At 43.8% G+C, this 23109-nt stretch overlaps 1 protein-coding gene across 1 annotated transcript in view; it reads left to right on the forward strand.

Moving 5' to 3' along the window:
* The window catches only part of LOC124805539 (protein goliath), a 663220-nt gene that overhangs the window by 541859 nt on the left and 98252 nt on the right, over positions 1-23109 (forward strand). Inside the window, exon 4 of the mRNA XM_047266107.1 lies at positions 22427-22562. Coding sequence (XP_047122063.1) covers positions 22427-22562 — 136 coding nt within the window. The remainder of the gene's footprint in view (positions 1-22426; positions 22563-23109) is intronic.

Here is a 23109-nt window from a genome sequence, read left to right on the forward strand (position 1 = left end):
TTTTTATGAGTAATAAAAATTTGTTGATCGCGTAGCCTCTGCGCTTTTGTGCAACCGAAGCAATTATTTTTGATGAAAGTGCAGATTACACGCACAAACGTAAAAAATCAATATAACTGCTAGAATAACTGTTCACGCGCGCAGACTGTACGGTCTGCACAGAATTTTTTTTTTTAAAGCGAATTTTTGTTGTTCGTTAATTGCAACACTTTCTAAACTTTTCACGCTAATTAAGTTAATAGAAGCATGGTATTTTTCCGAATGTACTTCTGGCCAAAAAGCGATTCTGGTTGCTGGAGGCCAACGTTTTTGTTAATCATGCCTCTTGCGTTCTTGTGCTGAAGTGCAATACCAATTTTCATAGATTTAGCTTTTAACATTTTTAATGTAACGAAACATTTTCTTAAAAGTTTTCATCCGGTATTTCACCCACATATGAAATTAATTTCCAAAAACAGTGAAGCAAGTATTTGTTTATTTGTAACCGATAAGTCAAATACCAATTTTCATTGATGTGGCTTTAAAAATTTTGTTGTAGTTCTTTAACAATTTATTTTAAAATCTTTCACGCACTGTTTCACCCCCATAGGGGTTGAATTTCCAAAAATGTAGAAATAGATATTTCTGACCAAGAAACCAAATACCAATTTTCGTAGCTCGAGTTTCAAGATTATCTTAATAGCAACTTATTTCCCCAAAGGCTTTCCCCTATAGGGAAGGAATATCGAAAAAATCCTCCTTAAACGACGCCTACAGTATAAGATCAACGCCGTCTGCAAATTTCAAGTTTGTATCCTCAGCGGGTTGGGGTGGGCTATGATGAATAAATGAGTCAGTCACTCGGGAAATTATATGTATAATTACTTTGTACTCAATAGAACGTTCTTCGTCTTGATCAAAGGCAAGAGTTACCTGTTCTTACTGAGAAGTGCGACAGTTGCTTATGAAGACCAGAAACATGTTTTATTCAAGCTCGACGAAGTATTGAAGCGATGTTTGATAAGTTTTTGTTTTGCGTTTTGTTATTTTACCCTTTTTTGAGGAAATTTCGTTTTCTAGAGCTACGTATATGATAAGCGTGTACTTTTTTATTTGTGCCACAACATCCCTCTGTTTCAAATGACAAATCAACAATTTCCTAATAAAACCAGAATTAAACACTGACAGTTTAAATTTTGCTGTAAATACTTTTTATTTGTAAGTAACAGACAGGAAGATAATTGTGTAGCACAAAAATATTCCGTAGGTTAACCCGCTCTTATCGTCACTCAGTTTCTAGACGGTTCACCGCTTCCGGTTTGTAGGATAACTAGTTAGACACCGATCGTATACGCAAACAAAGCTATCGAAATAGGTAACGCCCGATAAGTTTGAAACACACCTAACATGCATGTAAAGGAGTTAAGACTTTAACTGGTAAAGGCAGTTAGGAGAACTACAGTAGTCCACATTTATTAACGGTAGCCTATGGTTGTTCTGCAGCTCTGCCTACGAGCCATGTGAAGGTGCAAGGACACGACGGGAACTACAGCGGTCACAAAAGGTTTATGACTTCTACCATGACTAGCGTCAAATGGGTCAGATGAAACTTGGTCTGCCACCGCATTCACTCTCGTTTGAAACGCATTCTACTGCATTGAGTCGGCCACACGGAACGCGCATTTAACGTGACGCCAGCTGCGTAGAGCAGCCATTTGCAATCCAGACCAACTTGCCGCGCCGGCCAGCGCTTTCACAGTATGTCAGACGTGCGGTGTCATTCATCCGATTTTACAAGATTATATACACTCTAGCACCAAAAAACGGCGCACCACGAAGGGATTATTTGAATGGGACGGAAACAGGTAGATATGAAGTACATGTACAATCAAACAAATGATTACAGTTTCTGCAAAATTTGATGATTTATTCACGAGAAAGAGCTTCACAGATTGAGCATGTCAGTAATGTGTCGATCAAGCTCTGACTATTACACAAGCAGTTTTTGATTGACAGAGTTGTCCAGTGTCCTCCTGAGTAACTCGTGCCAAATTACGTTGAGCTGGCGCATTAAATCGTCAAAATACGGAGCTGGTTGGAAGGCGGTGCCCCTATTGCTGCGAACATTCTCAACAGCGGGGAGAGCCGACGGTCTTGCTGGCTAAGATAGGGTTTGGCAAGCACGAATACAAGCAGAAGAAAGACTGTCCACGTGCGGGCGAGCATTATCTTGCTGAAAGGTAAGCCCAGAATGGCTTGCCATAAAAGGCAACAAAACGGGGTGCACAGTGTCGTCGACGTACGATGTGCATTCAAGTTCTAAGGCCTCCGATTTTTTTTCTCCGGACTGGAAAGAGATAGAAACATGCGCATTGTTTTAAAATGAGGCCGCGTTCATTGTCAATACGTCCCAGAGATGGCAGCACTGTACGGCAGATGGAATTTTACCGCCAGCGGCGAGAATGAGAACTGTTTTAAATACTTAAAATGGCGACGTTTTCCTTACTTGAACAGCGTGCAGTCATTCGTTTTCTGAATTTGCGTGGTATGAAACCAATTGAAATTCATCGACAGTTGAAGGAGACATGTGGTGATGGAGTTATGGATGTGTCGAAAGTGCGTTCGTGGGTGCGACAGTTTAATGAAGGCAGAACATCGTGTGACAACAAACCGAAACAACCTCGGGCTCGCACAAGCCGGTCTGACGACATGATCGAGAAAGTGGAGAGAACTGTTTTGGGGGATCGCCGAATGACTGTTGAACAGATCGCCTCCAGAGTTGGCATTTCTGTGGGTTCTGTGCACACAATCCTGCATGACGACCTGAAAATGCGGAAAGTGTCATCCAGGTGGGTGCCACTAATGCTGACGGACGACCACACAGCTGCCCGTGTGGCATGTTGCCGAGTAATGTTGACGCGCAACGACAGCACGAATGGGACTTTCTTTTCGTCGGTTGTGAGAATGGATGAGACATGGATGCCATTTTTCAATCCAGAAACAAAGCGCCAGTCAGCTCAATGGTAGCACACAGATTCACCGCCACAAAAAAAATTTCGGGTAACCGCCAGTGCTGAAAAAATGATGGTGTCCATGTTCTGGGACAGCGAGGGCGTAATCCTTGCCCATTGCGTTCCAAAGGGCACTACGGTAACAGGTGCATCCTACGAAAATGTTTTGAAGAACAAATTCCTTTCTGCACTGCAACAAAAACGTCCGGGAAGGGCTGCGCGTGTGCTGTTTCACCAAGACAACGCACCCGCACATCGAGCTAACGTTACGCAACAGTTTCTTCGTGATAACAACTTTGAAGTGATTCCTCATGCTCCCTACTCACCTGACCTGGCTCCTAGTGACTTTTGGCTTTTTGCAACAATGAAAGACACTCTCCGTGGCCGCACATTCACCAGCCGTGCTGCTAATACCTCAGCGATTTTCCAGTGGCCAAAACAGACTCCTAAAGAAGCCTTCGCCGCTGCCATGGAATCATGGCGTCAGCGTTGTGAAAAATGTGTACGTCTGCAGGGCGATTACGTCGAGAAGTAACGCCAGTTTCATCGATTTCGGGTGAGTAGTTAATTAGAAAAAAAATCGGAGGCCTTAGAACTTGAATGCACCTCGTACTGCTGTGCTGTCAGGGTTCCGCGTATGACAACCAAAGGGGTCCTGCTGTCAGACCATCACTCTCGGTTGTCGATCAGTACGGCGAGCGACAGACAGGTTAGTATCCCACCGCTGTCCGGGGCCTGGAATCTGATTGACTGGAGCAGAATGGCCTTGAGTCATGAGTCCCGCTTGGAACGGAAACCCGATGGTCAACAAAGACGTTTTTGGAGACGGCTCAGACAGCGGCGGAATACCAAACTGTCTGTCGTTCGCCATACGGCTTGACAGCAAAGAGTCTGGGATGCCATTTCAGCCTTTGGTTGATATCCGCTTCACCGTTACAGTACAGCGCTACGTCAACGATGTTCTACACCCCATTTGTTGCCCTTCGCGGCAAGCCATTCTGGGCTTACGTTTCAGCAAGATAATGCCCGCTCGCAAATGACAACAGTCTCTGCTGTTTGGTTTCATCCTCTCTTCCCCTACGTTGGTCAGCAAGGTCACCGGATATCTCCTCAACTGAGAACGTTGGAGCATTATGGGTACGGTACTCCAACCAAAACGGGATTTTGACGATCTACCGCTCCAACTGGACAGAATTTGGCTGCCGGCCGCTGTGGCCGAGCGGTTAAAGGCGCTTCAGTCCGGAACCGCGCTGCTGCTACGGTCGCAGGTTCGAGTCCTGCCTCGGGCATGGATGTGTGTGATGTCCTTAGGTTAGTTAGGTTTAAGTAGTTCTAAGTTCTAGGGGACTAATGACCTCAGATGTTCCATAGTGCTGAGAGCCATTTTTTTGAAGAATTTGGCTCGATAATCCTCAGGAGGATTTCCAACAACTCTCATCAGTCAGTGCCAAGTCGAATAACTTGCATAAGGACCAGAGGTGCACCAACGCGTCGTTGACTTGCTCAATTTGTGAAGTTCTTTCTGTTGTATAAACCATCCAATTTTTCTGAAACTGTAATCATTTGTTTGTCTGCACATGCATATCACTTCTACCGATTCCGTCCCATTCGCACAAGTCCTTCGTGATGCGTCGTTTCGTTTTTTTGTCTTCTACGTGAAAGCATATATAGACTTGAAGTGGACTACAAAGTATTTATTTTCAAACCAGCCATTGTGTTCCATTACTTATTGAACGCTTCTCGTAATACTGGTGGACAAGAATAAGAGGGGAAATTGCCATGGAAGGAGCCATCTGATTTATTGCTTTACTAATTAATAGAACTCAACCCATCTCAGCACGAACAGAATAACATTTAAATCCTCCTCTCACCAAAGGGTGACGCAAAATAAACTAGACTGTTCCCATTATTAAGGAAGTGCTTGTAGCGGAGAGTCAGCGCGTTTCTCGACGCTGAACCGTTTCCTTACTCGTGGTAAGTTTCATCAAAATTAGTCATCTCAGTAGCAGTGGAGGAACAGTTTGGTACGGACGTGTTCTTGCACTCTGCTAATGACTGAAAACAGCAAAGCTCTTGCGCAGCCTTGCGGTAAAGATACGTGAAATGTTCGCAGCAGAGGATAAAACTAGTGCAGACATGTGCCTACACAATCTCGGGCACCCACTATCTCGTCCCAAACAAATTTACTAACGTACAAAGTGTTGGACAGATTGCTCTCGACTTCATTCTGAAGGCCATTACACATTTTATTAACATTCTAGCCATGTGACATGCTGTCCTGTTGTACTTTCTGTGGTAAGGAGAGCGCTGTCTCTCTCCAGTTGAGCAGCTGTGTCGTTTTGAAGGCGACCACCAATAACTGAAGATATTTGCTAAGTACCACAGGGATCGATATTGGGCCTGCTCTTGTTCTTGTTACATACACGGTGTAACAAAACTACACAGAGAAGCTTTAGAGGATTGTACAGAGAGTATTTAGCAATAAATTCAGCATGGAAACCCATGTCAGGGAACGTAATGCGACGACTCGATAGCGTGTCGAAGATAGAGCGGCCAACGCCTGGTGCTAGGCCACCCGTTTATCAGCCTGCTGACGCCTCCGCTTCACTGCGCTTCGCGGCCTCTAAGGTATTGGCGCGTTGAAGACACTACCTAGCTTTCTGCGAGGAATTCGGCCTACAGTCTGTCAGTGCTACAACTGATGTTTGCTGCCGAAGCAGCAGGCGTTCTCCTTTGTAGCTCCAACGCTCTGCAGCGTCGATAGAAGACTTTTATCGTTCGTCTCCTCAATTTCTAAGTGCCACAAAGATCGATACTGAGTTCACTCTTGCTTTTGTTATAAACAGGTTTTGTTTCAAAGAGACTCTCTACAACTCTTACAAGTTAGTCGGTACATTTTGTTACATCCTGTAGAAATGATCTGCCAAAAAGTTGAAATACTCTGACGAAAAAAAAATCTCAACACCAAAAATATTTAATGTAGATAATTAAATTTAGGAAATATACTACTGGCCATTAAAATTGCTACACCACGAATATGACGTGCTACAGACGCGAAATTTAACCGACAGGAAGAAGATACTGTGATATGCAAATGATTAACTTTTCAGAGCATTCACACAAGGTTGGAGCCGGTGGCGACACCTATAACGTGCTGACATGAGGAAAGATTCCAACCGATTTCTCATAGACAAACAGCGGTTTACCGGCGTTGCCTGGTGAAACGTAGTTGTGATGTCTCGTGTAAGGAGGAGAAATGCTTACCATCACGTTTCCGACTTTGATAAAGGTCGGATTGTAGCCTATCGCGATTGCGGTTTATCGTATCGCGACATTGCTGCTCGCGCTCGTCGAGATCCAATGACTGTTAGCAGAATATGGAATAGGTGGGTTCAAGAGGGTAATACGGAACGCCGTGCTGGATCCCAACAGCCTCGTATCACTAGCAGTCGAGATGACAGGCATCTTATCCGCATGGCTGTAACGGATCGTGCAGCCACGTCTCGATCCCTGAGTCAACAGATGGGGACGTTTGCAAGATAACCATCTGCACGAACAGTTCGACGACGTTTGCAGCAGCATGGACTATCAGCTCGGAGACCGTGGCTGCGGCTACCCTTAACGCTGCATCACAGACAGGAGCGCCTGCGATGGTGTACTCAACGACTAACCTGGGTGCATGAATGGCAAAACGTCATTTTTTCGGATGAATCCAGGTTCTGTTTACAGCATCATGATGGTCGCATCCGTGTTTGGCGACATCGCGCTGAACGCACATTGAAAGCGTGTATTCGTCTTCGCCATACTGGCGTATCAACCGGCGTGATTGAAGGGGTGCCATTGGTTAGACGTCTCGGTTACCTCTTGTTCGCATCGACGGCAATTTGAACAGGGGGCGCTGCATTTCAGATGTGTTACGACCCGTGACTCTACCATTCATTCGATCCCTGCGTAACTCTACATTTCAGCAGCATAATCCACGACCGCATGTTGCAGGTCCTGTACCGGCCTTTCTGGATGCAGAAAATGTTCGCCTGCTGCCGTGGCCAACACATTCTCCAGATCTCTCACGTCTGGTCAATGGTGGCCGAGCAACTGGCTCGTCACAATACGCCAGTCACTATTCTTGTTGAACTGTGGTATTGTGTTGAAGTTGCATGGGCAGCTGTACCTGTACCCGCCATCCAAGCTCTGACTCAATGCCCAGACGTATCAAGGCCCTTATTACGGCCAGAGATGGTTGTTCTGGGTACTCATTTCTCAGGATCTATGCACCCAAATTGCGTGAAAATGTAATCACATGTCAGTTCTGGTATAATATATTTGTCCAATGAGTACCAATTTATCATCTGCATTTCTTCTTGTTGTAGCAATTTTAATGGCCAGTAGTGTACACTTGTCTCGGTAACATGTGCAAGTGATTAACATTGCAAGATCACAGGTTAATGTGAGCGCGAAGTATGCCATTGCAAATGTTGAATGCAAGTTTGCAAACGTGTAAGCATTGTGTTGTACAGATGCTGGGATGTAGTTCCATGCCTGTTGCACTTGGTCGGTCAGTACAGGGACAGTTAATGCTGGTTGTCGATGACGCTGGAGTTGTCGTCGAATGATTTCCCATATGTGCTCGACTGGAGGCGGATTTGGTGATGGAGCTGGCAAAGGAAACATGTAGACGTTCTGTAGAGCACATGAGGTTACAACAGGGGTATATGGGTGAGCGTTATCTTGTTGGTAAACGCCCCCCTGGATTGCTGTTCATGAATGGCAGCATAACAAGTCGACACACCGATTTGCAGTCAAAGTACGTGAGATAGCCACGGGATTGCTCTTGCTGTCATATGAAATCGCACCCCAGATCGTAACTCCAGTTGTACATCCAGTGTGGCTAACACGCAGACAGATTGCTTGTAGGCCTCATCCGGCGTCCTTCTAACCAAAGCACGGCCATCACTGGCGCCCAGGCTGAACAAGTTTTCAATAGTAAGCATAACAGACCTCCGTCCTGCTCTATAACGAGGACTAGCTTGACGCCACTGAAGTCGCAAATGGCAGTGGTTTGAGGTCAGTGAAATTCACGCTACAGGACGTCTGGTTCAGAGCTGTCTACATCTAAATCTACATGGTTACTCTGCAATTCACACTTAAGTGCCTGGCAGAGGGTTCATTGAACCATTTTCATACTACTTCTCTGCCATTCATCTCTCAAATGGCGCGTGGGTAAAAGGAACACCTAAATCTTTTCGTTAGAGCTCTGATTTCTCTTATTTTATTACGATGATCATTTCTCCCTACTTAGATGGGTGTCAACAAAATATTTTCGCATTTGAAAGAGGAAGTTGGCGATTTAAATCTCGCCGCAAAGAAAACCACCTTTCTTTCAGTGACTGACACCCCAACTCGCATATCATATGAGTGACACTATCACCCCTATTGCGCGATAACACGAAACGAGCGACCATTCTTTGCACTTTTTCGATGTCCTCCGTCAATTCTACCTGTAAAGCATCCCACACCGCGCAGCAGTATTCCAGCAGAGGACTGACAAGTGTAATGTAGGCTCTCTCTTTAGTGGATTTGTCGCATCTTCTAAGTGTTCTGCCAACAAAGCGCAGTCTTTCTTCCGCCTTCGCCACAATATTATCTATGTGATCTTTCCAATTTAAGTTGCTCATAATTGCAATTGTAATTAGTCGAATTGACAGCCCCTAGATTTGTGCGATTACTCGCATACCCAAAATTTATCGGATTTCTTTTAGTACCCATGTTGATGACTTCGCACTTTTCTTTGTTTAGTACCAATTGCCACTTTTCACACCATACAGAAATTCTCTCTAGATCATTTTGTAATTGGAATTGATCGTCTGATGATTTTACTAGACTGTACATTACAGCGTCATCTGCAAACAGTCTCAGGGCGCTGCTCAGATTATCACCTAGATCATTTATAGAAATCAGGAACTCCCTTGCGGAACGCCAGATATCACATATCCGCAGCAGTAACTACGACCACCAGTTGTCGCTTTGTATATATTGCTGAAACCCTGCTGCATAAATCATTACTAGATCGTAAGTTATTTTGGATGCTATGCAGAGATTAAAAATGTAAGTGAATGACTATTGTATACAAAACTAACTTCGATTAGAGTACAGTAAGTTAAGTGTAGCAGTTAAAAGCAGTCCACATAATCATTTTTGCGCGAAAACTACACGAGTAATTTTCTTAAATATGCAATAATATGTTTTTGGTAGCAAAACTGAAATTAGAATTTGATACCGAAGCTCGAGAAAGGAAAATCTAAACTTCTTCCTGAAACACATCGTCTACTTGCAAATAATTTGGTACTGAATCATGTTGGAGTTTGAAGACCCTGTTGCTGTTCTCTTAATGTTTGTTTTTAAAAATTTCGTAAAATTGAAAATTCAGGAGAAGTTTTTCTATTGGCTGTATGTGCCAGCATATGTTACATACATCACAGACCTTTTTCATTTATTGCTATGCATAAAAATAAATGTTTGGTATTTATTATTTAAATTTAAATAGGGATAAAAGAACATTCATCGAGAGTATGTTTAGGGAGCAACCAAACTTTAGCGCAGCTGGCAGACTTGGCCGTGTGATAACCTTTACTTTTTACGCAGTACTCACGAAATCGATGCAGAAAACATCGATTCTGCTAATCAATTCGCTGCGCGCTTAGGCGTTTGTTTTGCTGGGAACGAATAGTATCCGAAACCAGGAATTCTATTTTGTTCCACGGAATGTGTTACGGTTAGATCCGCGCCAGTCAAGTTTGTGTAAGATGTTTACGACACAACGAGGAACAAGACACCGCTCTGATGCAAGGCGTAGAATTAATTTTGTACATAGGCTACAAACGGCTGTTAAATCCGCTCGAATTAGAATATCATGAAACCCATAGACAGTATAATCTAATTTTTTTCACAACTGAAACATGGAAGCATTACTTATACCTATTAGAAAGAAAAAGTATCATAAGCTACGTTTAGGAAATGCGCCATACCATTTGCAGTTAAAACAAGACTTCTTAAACGCTGGGTACGCTATGTGTGTTAATAGTCACAATAACATGTTTTAATTTGGTTCAAAGTGGTGCAAATGGCTCTGAGCACTATGGGACTTAACATCTGAGGTCATCAGTCCCCTAGAACTTAGAACTACTTAAGCCTAATTAACCTAAGAACATCACACACAGCCATGCCCGAGGCAGGATTCGAACCTGCGACCGTAGCGGTCGCGTGGTTCCAGACTGAAGCGCCTAAAATCGCTCGGCCTCTCCAGCCGGCTTTAATTTGGTGTTGCCGTCACAGGGACAAACCCGCATGAGGGTTGCACTTTTCCATTTTACGTGTACAGAACCCCTATGAGGAACGTCGTCACATAGCTCTTTCTCCACATGAATGTGTGGAACATATCATGCTATACAAGGCGATTCAGCTGTCTCCTACCGCTGCCGTCTACTGCAACCCGTAATGTAATATCTGGTCTTTAAAAACCACTCGCTAGGTTTTCGTATACTCTCTCTCTCTCGCTACCCACAAACTACTAGTCATACAGAAATAAACGAATTTGGCTTGTTTTATAGGAGATTTAATGTTGTTAAATTTTGTGCTGGGATGTGTTTGCGCTGGAGGCTATGGTTTTCGCGTGTTTCCAAAAAAAAAAAAAAAAAAAAAAAAAAAAAAAAAAAAGGCTTCAGACAAACCTCCATCCCCGCACTCATCCTTGACCAGTCAGGATTTCTAGTACGCCATTCTCTTCAACAACTGTACGAAAATTTACGACTACACGAAGTTCCCGATATTTGACCTTTTTTAGTGTCATACTGTTTGAACTATTACGCCATCAGCATAGTCGGCTATTTCGTTATCATTATTAATTTAAACGTGCCCGTGAGGACAATGGAACAAAAACGACGTTTGTAAACGTTAAGCTAAAACTAGTTACGTTGACACTTGGATCCAGTCTTAACCCTTATAAAAACAGAGTAGTTTTGTAGTCAGAAGTTCCGACGAATACAAAGATGTAATTCGTTATTTTATGCTGTTGATATTCACAAAACTGTTAGGTAAAATTTACACAAATGTCTGGACTAAATCGGTGGCATAATTCGGCCAGATTATGAACCCAAAAAAAGGTCGAATGTGCGAAATAATTTGTGCACTAGCAAATTGTTGTGCAGTGGTAGGCGGGAGTGCGATGAACGATATGCTAGAAATACTGACCGAGTGGGAAGGTGAGTGAGAGACTGGGGTGGAAGGTCATTTTGTACGTTTTTCTTGAATAACTCTAAATGTACGGCCTCTGGCGAAAACGTACTGGGCTAAAAAATTTAACAACAAATTTCCTTAAAGAAAAAGACCTTTTCACTTCAAGAATGAGATTTTCACTCTGCAGCGGAGTGTGCACTGATACGAAGCTTCCTGGCAGATTAAAACAGTATGCCGGACCGAGACTCGAACTTTCTTACAGGAGTGCTAGTTCTGCAAGGTTCGCAGGAGAACTCCTGTGAAGTTTGGGAAGTAGGAGACGAGATGCTGGCGGAAGTGAAGCTGTGAGGACGGGACGTGAATCGTGCTTGGGTAGCTGAGGTGGCAGAGCACTTGCCCTCGAAGGACAAAGGTCCCGAGTTCGAGTTTCGGTCCGCCACACAGTTTTAATCTGCCAGGAAGTTTCATATCAGCGCACACTCCAGTGCAGAGTGAAAATTTCATTCTGGAAACATTTCCCAGGCTGTGGCTAAGCCATGTCGCCACATATCCAGCAGTGCTAGTTCTTCAAGGTTCGCAGGAGAGCTTCTGTGAAGTTTGGAAAGCAGGAGACGAGTTACTGGCTTAAGTGAAGCTGTGAGGACAGGGCGTGAGACGTGCTTGGGTAGCTCAGATGGTAGAGCACTTGCCCGCGAAAGCCAAAGGTCCCGAGTTCGAGTCTCGGTCCGACACACAGTTTTAATCTGCCAGGAAGTTTCACCTGTTCATTGTTCTGTTGGGCTAATAATTTTCGATTAGCGAGCGAGAGAATATAAAAATTTCGGGCGTGGTTTTTGAATGTCAGATACAACATTGCGGATTGAATAAAACGGCAGCGGAAGGGGCAGACGACTCAGATTGTATGCATAACAATTTTTTCCTTGACGTAGTATGATAATGCCCAAAGAGGCGAAATTAGCTAACTGCTAAATTATGAAATACATTGATTATTTGAAAATAAAGGAACAGTCTATACCGAAAAATGACTTACTTCAAGAAATTCACAGCTGTCATGGACACACAAACGTATACAAAAGAGTAATTGTTTCCCAAAATATAAATATATTGTTCTGAGATAAGTAGCGTTTCACACCCGTGCTTTTAGGTCACCTTAACATTCACGTTATTAAAAGTGAAGCATAAAGACTGAGTACCTACGACATGAATGTCAATGTAAATCCTTTATCTTAAGTAATGAGTGTATAAAGGTAACTTACAAATCGTGGTATGAAACACTACGTACATTAAAACAAAATATAATTACGAAAAGAATCATTTCTTTTTAGGCCACTGAAGATGCCTAAAACAGTTAAGTGAGACATTTTTGGTTAAAAACAAAAATCCAGTTGCACAAAACAAGCAAAAGCTATTGTCATAAACACCGCCGAATTAGCTAGTGTGGGAGAGTGGCTGCGGCCGGCCGCTGTGGCCGAGCGGTTCTAGGCGCTTCAATCCGGAACCGCGCTGCTGCTACGGTCGCAAGTTCGAATCCTGCCTCGGGCATGGATGTGTGTGATGTCCTTAGGTTAGTTAGGTTTAAGTAGTTCTAAGTTCTAGAGGACTGATGGCCTTAGATGCTAAGTCCCATGGTGCCTAGAGCCATTTTTTTTAGAGTGGCTGCGAAAAGTCACAGTAAGTGGTGGAAATTCACTAAAATTTGCACTTCGTTTTGCTTAGTGCTGCGAGATGAAATTCCAGAAGAAGAATATTTACACGCGAAATTGTATTACGTAGCAGGGGGCGGTCACTTTGCTGGTTCCAACCGTGATCGTCCACTGTTCTTTACTTCTCGATGCAATAATTACCAACAGCCGTATGTATTGTAGAAATTGATTTTCTTTTATGAACTTCTATGTGCTATCAGTTTCGGCATTGCATTGATGCCATCTTCAGGCCCCACTCGTCATAATGCCGAAACTGGTTGCACGTAGAAGTTCATAAGAATAAATAAATTTCTACAATACATACGCCTGTTGGAAAATTATTGCATCAAGAAGTTCATGCCAGCGGTCGTCCCACGATCCATAATAGATCAACGAAGACTGTTCTTTGCTGTCGCTGCGAGCATGCACACATCTGGTCGTGAAAAATACAACCTGGTTGTAATTATATAAAGGGACTAATTCTCTCTCTCTCTCTCTCTCTCTCTCTCTCTCAGCGAGCACCTATCGCAAAAGTAACAACCAGATGACTAGTACGCATCGGTGCTATAAATGGAAGAGACTTGGTTTGCTAGAGAGAAGCAGATCGCCAGCCGTTAAGAGGAAATGCACCTGCAAGCAACCCGACCTGCCGGTTCTTCACTCACCCGACTTCTGCCTTTTCCGAGAAACTGCAGGCGGATCACGTCAGCTGCGCCGTGCTATAAACGACATGACGTCCGCGCGGAACTGAGGAAGGCCCTGCACGGTGAGGCGGTTGGAGGGTCGCTGTCAGCTGCTTCCCGGTGTGAAGTAAAAGCGCTCCTAACATGTCAGTTTCTCAACTATAACACCATGCTTGTTGCGGGTAACAGTATTTGGTTTTGAGAAGGCTGAATCCCCCTCCTCCCCATATCAGGACTTATGTTTCACTGACGTATGTACACCTGAAGATGTGATTTTCTAAATCACGAAACAGGTCGTGTTCCTGTAAAAGTTCACCTATAGCTGAAAGTGGTTTATTTCAGAAAACATAACAATTATTGCAGAATGTCAAATCAAACATTTTTCAGCCGAGCTGTTTAGTTTCCGAACTTATTTTCTTTGGCAACCAATTTCGGCGATTTACTACTCCATCTTCAGGCCTCCTGACCGACGTGTAGGAATATTCCAACCTCGGTGCCGGTCAAAATAGGGGCCAGACTGGTATGTGTAGATTTACGCTTGATACAGCGATCAGTTCAACCACCATCTGCAGATGGCGTAGTAAATCGCTGAAACTAGTAGCCAAGTAAAATAATAGTTTGGAATTTACACGGCTGAAAGGTGTGGTTGAACATTCTGTACTGAACAGCCGAGTCCCGAAACCATCTCTGAAAAGATGGACATACAGATAACAATTATTGGTCAGGCATCTCAGACATATTCGAGAAGTGTAATAATGGCTCAGATATAAATTACTATCATAGGACAGAAATAACTAAAATCTCATCAACGAGAAGATGTTAAACTGCATACTAAATTTAGTTATTGGGGTCAGTTGTAATATTTTAAATGCACTATTACTGACAGACTGTCAATGGACTGGAAAGCGTATAGGGACGTTGTGCGTGGTAGAGAACAGAGTAAATGTGTAAAGGTAAAACTGATCTTTAAAAGTGGAATGATAAAAACTACTTGTCAGTAATTTCTGTGTTAATATTAAATAATTGCCTGTGTTCGGTGTAACACCTACTGTACAACTATTAAGAAGGCAAATAACACGCCACATATTATAAAATAAAAAAGAATTGTATCTAGACACGGGCTCGAACTCACGTATTGCAGTGCAAAATTCTCACCACGGTACTAACTGTGCAGCACAGCTACACAGCTGTGAATGGAGATACTCGTCGCTTATGCCACTGCAGTGTTGCCAAATTGCATTTCATTGACGTACACTTTATACGGGAAATGTGGACTGGACGAAATTTTGGAAGATATATTCTCGTACTGTTACCACGCAAGGAATTGCACCGTCGTACCATATATATATAATGTGTGTGTGAAGTATATATGAGCCGCTGAGAATCAAAGTGGTCTAAATCAAAAAAATTTAGTTTTTGAGTTATACCACTCAGTTTACTCACAATGCATGGCAATTTGCTGTGGAGAAGTGGTGTAACGATAACTCCAAACGGAGCCATTTGAGAGCTCCAAATGCATTCTCTCTCTCACGGTAGATGATAATGATGATGATGATTGGTTTGTAGGGCGCTCAACTGCGTAGTCATCAGCGCCCGTACAAAGTCCCCATTTTTACGCAGTCCAATTTTTTTCACACTCCAGTCTAGCCACTGTCACGAATGATGATGATGATGATCAAATCATGAGAACAACACAAACACCCAGTCCCCGGGCAGAGAAAATCACCAACCCGGCCGGGAATCGAACCCGGGACCCCGTGATCTAGAGGCAGCAACGCTAGTCACTAGACCACGAGCTGCGGACTCTCACGGTAGAGTGAAGTGCGTTGGCGGGGATAGTGGCATAAGTCAAGCGGCAAGACCACGTGGTTTTTTTCTGTTATTTTAAGTGTTTATTTACTCTCTAAAATCAAACAGTCATTGTAACAGTGCTAGTAAGTATTAGCTTTTGTTTAGATTGTGGTATCCAGATGTTATTAAAACAGAAATCGTCTTTATATGGGAAGTTTGCACTCTGTGTTGAAGTCTGGTTTAAAGCCTAAACGAATCAAGCAGTAAAATCTCACATTAAATAGATAAACCATAAAACTCATCCCTCTCAACAGTGCTGTGCGACCTATCACCGAGGCAAAAACATTAGAACACTTCTCCTGTACATCCCTCTGGTGCACCGTGTTTTCTCCAGCCAACTGGCATCTGCAATGTTCGGCTCAGGAAACTGGACCTGGACATGTTGACTCCTTGGCAGAGGAAGATGACGTGGACGGAAAAATCGAGTAAACAGACATGCTCCATTATAAAGCCTCTTGAAATATCAGCAGGACACGAATCATATTTTAAGAAATTTCGAAATTTAGCAACAATAATTTACTTATAATCCGTATATGAACGCAATGCTGAACTACTGGACGCAGTAGGTAGCATTCTAATAGTTAAGAACAATAACGCTATTGGTTCAAATGGTTCAAGTGGCTCTGAGCACTATGGGACTTAACATCTATGGTCATCATTCCCCTAGAACTTAGAACTACTTAAACCTAACTAATCTAAGGACATCACACAACACCCAGTCATCACGAAGCAGAGAAAATCCCTGACCCTGCCGGGAATCGAACCCGGGAACCAATAACGCTATTATTTTGGGTCAATGTGTGAGAGAAAAGTAGATAATGGGGGCAATAAGTGCAGACTCACATTTACTGTATCACATTACGTTTATGTTCTATAAATAAATTGCAATTATGGAGATTAAAAGACAGCGTATTGCTTCTCAGGCATTCAACATCATAAAAACGATGATAAGAAGAGTGGTGCAACGCTCGAGTTCTACCACTTTATCTTTCACTATAGGTAAATTTCTGAGAGGAAAAGTGGTACTCCAATTTTAGAGACTATAAAAAGGAATTTAAGGTACAAATAACTATAATGTAGTTACAGTATTTCATTTGTACATTTCATCAAATGAATCACGATTCATTGTAAAGCAAGAATTTACATTAAACGAAATGCAAAACATTTCATTTCTGAGAAGTGGTAAAAACTGAGTTGTATCACACTGGCTGTCAGCGGCTCATGCAGGGTGACAATTACTGAACTACATGAAATAAAATCTACATCTACATCTACATCTACAGCTATACTCCGCGAGCCACCTTACGGTGTGTGGCGGAGGGTACTTATTGTACCACTATCTGATCCCCCCTTCCCTGTTCCATTCACGAATTGTGCGTGGGAAGAACGACTGCTTGTAAGTCTCCGTATTTGCTCTAATTTCTCGGATCTTTTCGTTGTGATCATTACGCGAGATATATGTGGGCGGTAGTAATATGTTGCCCATCTCTTCCCGGAATGTGCTCTCTCGTAATTTCGATAATAAACCTCTCCGTATTGCGTAACGCCTTTCTTGAAGTGTCCGCCACTGGAGCTTGTTCAGTATCTCCGTAACGCTCTCGCGCTGACTAAATGTCCCCATGACGAATCGCGCTGCTTTTCGCTGGATCATGTCTATCTCTTCTATTAATCCAACCTGGTAAGGGTCCCATACTGATGAGCAATACTCAAGAATCGGACGAACAAGCGTTTTGTAAGCTACTTCTTTCGTCGATGAGTCACATTTTCTTAGAATTCTTCCTATGAATCTCAACCTGGCGCCTGCTTTTCCCACTATTTGTTTTATGTGATCATTCCACTTCAGATCGCTCCGGATAGTAACTCCTAAGTATTTTACGGTCGTTACCGCTTCCAATGATTTACCACCTATGGCATAATCGTACTGGAATGGATTTCTGCCCCTATGTATGCGCATTATATTACATTTATCTACGTTTAGGGAAAGCTGCCAGCTGTCGCACCATGCATTAATCCTCTGCAGGTCCTCCTGGAGTACGTACGAGTCTTCTGATGTTGCTACTTTCTTGTAGACAACCGTGTCATCTGCAAATAGCCTCACGGAGCTACCGATGTTGTCAACTAAGTCATTTATGTATATTGTAAACAATAAAGGTCCTATCACGCTTCCCTGCGGTACTCCCGAAATTACCTCTACATCTGCAGATTTTGAACCGTTAAGAATGACATGTTGTGTTCTTTCTTCTAGGAAATCCTGAATCCAATCACAAACCTGGTCCGATATTCCGTAAGCTCGTATTTTTTTCACTAAACGTAAGTGCGGAACCGTATCAAATGCCTTCCTGAAGTCCAGGAATACGGCATCAATCTGCTCGCCAGTGTCTACGGCACTGTGAATTTCTTGGGCAAATAGGGCGAGCTGAGTTTCACATGATCTCTGTTTGCGGAATCCATGTTGGTTATGATGAAGGAGATTTGTATTATCTAAGAACGTCATAATACGAGAACACAAAACATGTTCCATTATTCTACAACAGATTGACGTAAGCGAAATAGGCCTATAATTATTCGCATCTGATTTATGACCCTTCTTGAAAATGGGAACGACCTGCGCTTTCTTCCAGTCGCTAGGTACTTTACGTTCTTCCAGCGATCTACGATAAATTGCTGATAGAAAGGGGGCAAGTTCTTTAGCATAATCACTGTAGAATCTTAAGGGTATCTCGTCTGGTCCGGATGTTTTTCCGCTACTAAGTGATAGCAGTTGTTTTTCAATTCCAATATCGTTTATTTCAATATTTTCCATTTTGGCGTCCGTGCGACGGCTGAAGTCAGGGACCGTGTTACGATTTTCCGCAGTGAAACAGTTTCGGAACACTGAATTCAGTATTTCTGCCTTTCTTCGGTCGTCCTCTGTTTCGGTGCCATCGTGGTCAACGAGTGACTGAATAGGGGATTTAGATCCGCTTACCGATTTTACATATGACCAAAACTTTTTAGGGTTCTTGTTTAGATTGTTTGCCAATGTTTTATGTTCGAATTCGTTGAATGCTTCTCTCATTGCTCTCTTTACGCTCTTTTTCGCTTCGTTCAGCTTTTCCTTATCAGCTATGATTCGACTACTCTTAAACCTATGATGAAGCTTTCTTTGTTTCCGTAGTACCTTTCGTACATGATTGTTATACCACGGTGGATCTTTCCCCTCGCTTTGGACCTTAGTCGGTACGAACTTATCTAAGGCGTACTGGACGATGTTTCTGAATTTTTTCCATTTTTGTTCCACATCCTCTTCCTCAGAAATGAACGTTTGATGGTGGTCACTCAGATATTCTGCGATTTGTGCCCTATCACTCTTGTTAAGTAAATATCGTCATAACTTCATCGTCATAACTTCATCGTCATAACTTCATCGTCATAACTTCATCGTCATAACTTCATCGTCATAACTCCATCGTCATAACTCCATCGTCATAACTCCATCGTCATAACTCCATCGTCATAACTTCATCGTCATAACTCCATCGTCATAACTTCATCGTCATAACTTCATCGTCATAACTTCTGAACGGTTTGCGTTAGGACGTTCAAACTGCACAGTTTGCCACGGGGCATGATGGTAATTAGTATGCGCATGCATGGTTTGATTTAGCGACGAACGCCCTGTTTCGTTTGAATGGGTTCGTCAATAAGCAAAATTGGCGTATTTGGGGGACTGACAAGGGAACCTCCCCATCGCACCCCCCTCAGATTTAGTTATAAGTTGGCACAGTGGATAGGCCTTGAAAAACTGAACACAGATCAATCGAGGAAACAGGAAGAAGTTGTGTGGAACTATGAAAAAACTAAGCAAAATATACAAACTGAGTAGTCCATGTGCAAGATAAGCATCATCTAGGAGAGTTCGAGTTCAGGAGCGCCGTGGTCACGTGGTTAGCGTGAGCAACTGCGGAGCGAGAGGTTCTTGGTTCAAATCTTCCCTAGAGTGAAAAGTTTACTTTCTTTATTTTTGCAAAGTTATGATCTGTCCGTTCGTTCATTGACGTCTCTGTTCAGTGTAATAAGTTTAGTGTCTGTGTTTTGCGGCCGGACCGCAAAACCGTGCGATTAGTAGCCGAAAGGACGTGCCTGTCCAATGGAAACCGAAAACATTTGATTGCAAGGTCATAGGTCAACCGATTCCTCCACAGGAAAACACGTCTGATATATTCTATACGACACTGGTGACGGCATGTGCGTCACATGACAGGAATATGTTGTCGACCCACCTAACTTGTACACTTGGCGAATGGGTAAAAAGATTCTTCTACCTTGCCCAATTTAGGTTTTCTTGTGGATGTGATAATCACTCCCAAAAAAGTGTGAAAACATAAGAGTTTGTCACATAAACTGCAACAAATGGATGCAACAGTTTAACAGTCGCACAGTTTTGTCTGTGCTCTGTCAAAAACATGTTTTTAACATTTTCAATTTTTTCCGTGTGTAGACCGTCAAATCCTGCATATGTCCAAGCAAATCTGAACATGTGCTGGAATTTTGGAGAGAGAAGTTGATTATATGTGAGTGCCTGAACTTTGATAATTGTCTGAAAAGAAAAAATTAAAATTTTCTCCCGAGGGAAGACTTGAACCAAGGACCTATCGTTCCGCAGCTGCACACGCTGCCCGACGAGGCACGGCGCTCATGAGTTTACACTCACCTGTATGTTGCCTATGTTACACATGGACTACTAAGTTTGTATATTTTGCTTATTTTTTCATAGTTCCACACAACTTCTTCCTGTTTTCTCGATTGATCTGTGTTCAGTTTTTCAAGGCCTATCCACTGTAGCAACTTAATAATTCTGAGGGGGGTGCGATGAGGAGGTTCCCTTGTGAGAATCAGCATTTTGAGATCGGAAAGTATCTTTACCTTCAACTGCTGACTGTGTGGTGTGCAGTGTGCAGTCAAGAAATAATCGGCGCGAAATGCAATATTCTTTCAGGGCACGGCGGCTACCGAACGGTACGTGAAGGTTTTGGAAGATGATTTCGTCCCCATTACTCAAAGTAACCCCGATTTCGGCAAGATGGGGCTCATGCAAGACGGAGATCGACCTCATAGAAGCATGAGAGAGTTTGATGTCCTGGAGAAGCACTATGGGGACCATATTCTGATTCTGGCATGGACCTCGATTGGCCGCCATATTCTCCGGGTCAGAACACATACTACTGCTTTTTCTGGCGCTGTATTGAAGACAAGGCGTAGAGCAACAACCCCAAAACTATTGCTGAGCTCAAAACAGCCATTCAGGAGCATCGATGTTCAGACACTTCAGCGGGTCATGCAGAATTTCGCTGTTCGTCTGCGCCACATCATCGCCAATGACGGCAAGCGTATCGAACATGTCATAACATAAATCGGAACATCTGTATTGACGTTTACATGTTGAATAAAGTGTGTGCACGCCGTAGCTTGAAACTACACTACTGGCCATTAAAATTGCTACACCACGAAGATGACGTGCTACAGACGCGAAATTTAACCGACAGGAAGAAGAAGAAGTTGTGATATGCAAATGATTAGCTTTTCAGAGCATTCACACAAGGTTAGCCCCGGTGGCGACACCTACAACGTGCTGACATAATGAACATTTCCAACCGATTGCTGATACACAAACAGCAGTTGACTGGCGTTGCCTGGAGAAACGTTGTTGTGATGCCTCTTGCAAGGAGGAGAAATGCTTACCATCACGTTTCCGACTTTGATAAAGGTCGGATTATAGCCTCTCGCGATTGCCGTTTATCGTATCGCGACATTGCTGCTCGCGTTGGTCGAGATCCAATGACTGTTAGCAGAATATGGAATCGGTGGGTTCAAGAGGGTAATACGGAACGCCGTCATCGATCCGAACGGCCTCGTATCACTAGCAGTCGAGATGACAGGAATCTTATCCGCATGTCTGTAACGGATCGTGCAGCCCCGTCTAGATCCCTGAGTCAGCAGAGGGGGACTTCTGCAAGACAACAACCATCTGCACGAACAGTTGGACGACGTTTGCAGCAGCACGGACTATCAGCTCGGAAACCATGGCTGCGGTTACCCTTCACGCTGCATCACAGACAGGACCGCCTGCGATGTTGTGCTCAACGACGAACCTGGGTGCACGAATGACAAAACGTCATTTTTTCGGATGAATCCAGGTTGTGTTTACAGCGTCACGAAGGTCGCATTCGTGTTGAGCGACATCGCGGTAAACGCACATTGGAAGCGTGTATTCGTCATCGCCATACTGGCGTATCACCCGGCGTGATGGTATGGGGTGCCATTGGCTACACGTCTCGGTTACCTCTTGTTCGCATCGACGGCAATTTGAACAGGGGGCGTTACATTTCAGATGTGTTACGACCCGTGGCTCTACCCTTCATTCGATCTCTGCGAAACCCTACATTTCAGCAGGACAATGCACGACCGCATGTTGCAGGTCCTGTACGGGCCTTTCTGGATACAGAAAATGTTCGGCTGCTGCCCTGGCCGGCACATTCTCCAGATCTCTCACCAACTGAAAACGTCTGGTCAATGGTGGCCGAGCAACTGGCTCGTCACAATACGCCAGTCACTACTCTTGATGAACTGTGGTATCGTGTTTAAGCTGCATGGGCAGCTGTACCTGTACACGCCGTTCAAGCTCTGTTTGACTCAATGCCCAGGCGTATCGAGGCCGTTATTACGGCCAGAGGTGGTTGTTCTGGGTACTGATTTCTCAGGATCTATGCACGCAAATTGCGTGAAAATGTAATCACATGTCAGTTCTAGTACAATATATTTGTCCAATGAATACCCGTTTATCATCTGCATTTTTTCTTGGTGTAGCAATTTTTAATGGCCTGTAGTGTAATTTACGTTTTTGTTGGGTGTTTTTCATATATTTCAGTAACTGTCGCCCTGTATGCAAAGCCACGGTTTGAAGCCAAGTTTATGGTGACACTACCAGGTTGTTGGTGTTGTGTTGCAGGCAACACGAGCGCCGTGGTGGCGGGCCGGTCTGCGGGCGAGGAGATCGTGCGCCTGGCGCGCAACTACTCTGCCGTCTTCCTCTCCATGGCGCCCGCCGCGCCTTGCACGCGCACCTACGGCGCCGCCGTCAACAGGTGCGTACGCCGCCTGACCCGCACTTGTTACTGGAGAGGCCCAGAGGTTTCAGATTTAGTGCAGTACAAGAGAGATAGCACTCCTGCTACCGCTTTTAATGCAACATTTTATCTGAGCACCACGACTATGTAGCTGTTTTTACGGATGGGTCGAAACAAGGGGGTTCCGTTGGTTGCTCTGTTGTTTTTTCCGGATCGTGTCCTCCAGGTTCGACGGCCTCAGACTTTCACTGATGCAGAATTGTCTGCGATCTCCCGGGCACTGGAGCAGATGAGACATTCTTCCTGTCCTAAATTCCTTGTCCCGATTCACCAAGTGCTCTTCACTCATTGCAACGTTTGTATCCAGCAGATAAAATAGTCCAGACCATCCAGGATGCCCTCCTCCAACTACAGCGACTGGGTTCCGGGGCACGTCGGCATTGCTGGGAACGAAAGGGCAGATCGCGTAGCCAAGGAGGCGTGTCTCGATCCGCAAGTATTTCAGGGTGCTATCTCTCTTTCTGAAGAAGAAAAATTTGTTAACATCGAGTATAGATTTAAATGT

Source organism: Schistocerca piceifrons, chromosome 7 (genome assembly GCF_021461385.2).
Source record: "Schistocerca piceifrons isolate TAMUIC-IGC-003096 chromosome 7, iqSchPice1.1, whole genome shotgun sequence".
Lineage (NCBI taxonomy): Eukaryota > Metazoa > Arthropoda > Insecta > Orthoptera > Acrididae > Schistocerca > Schistocerca piceifrons.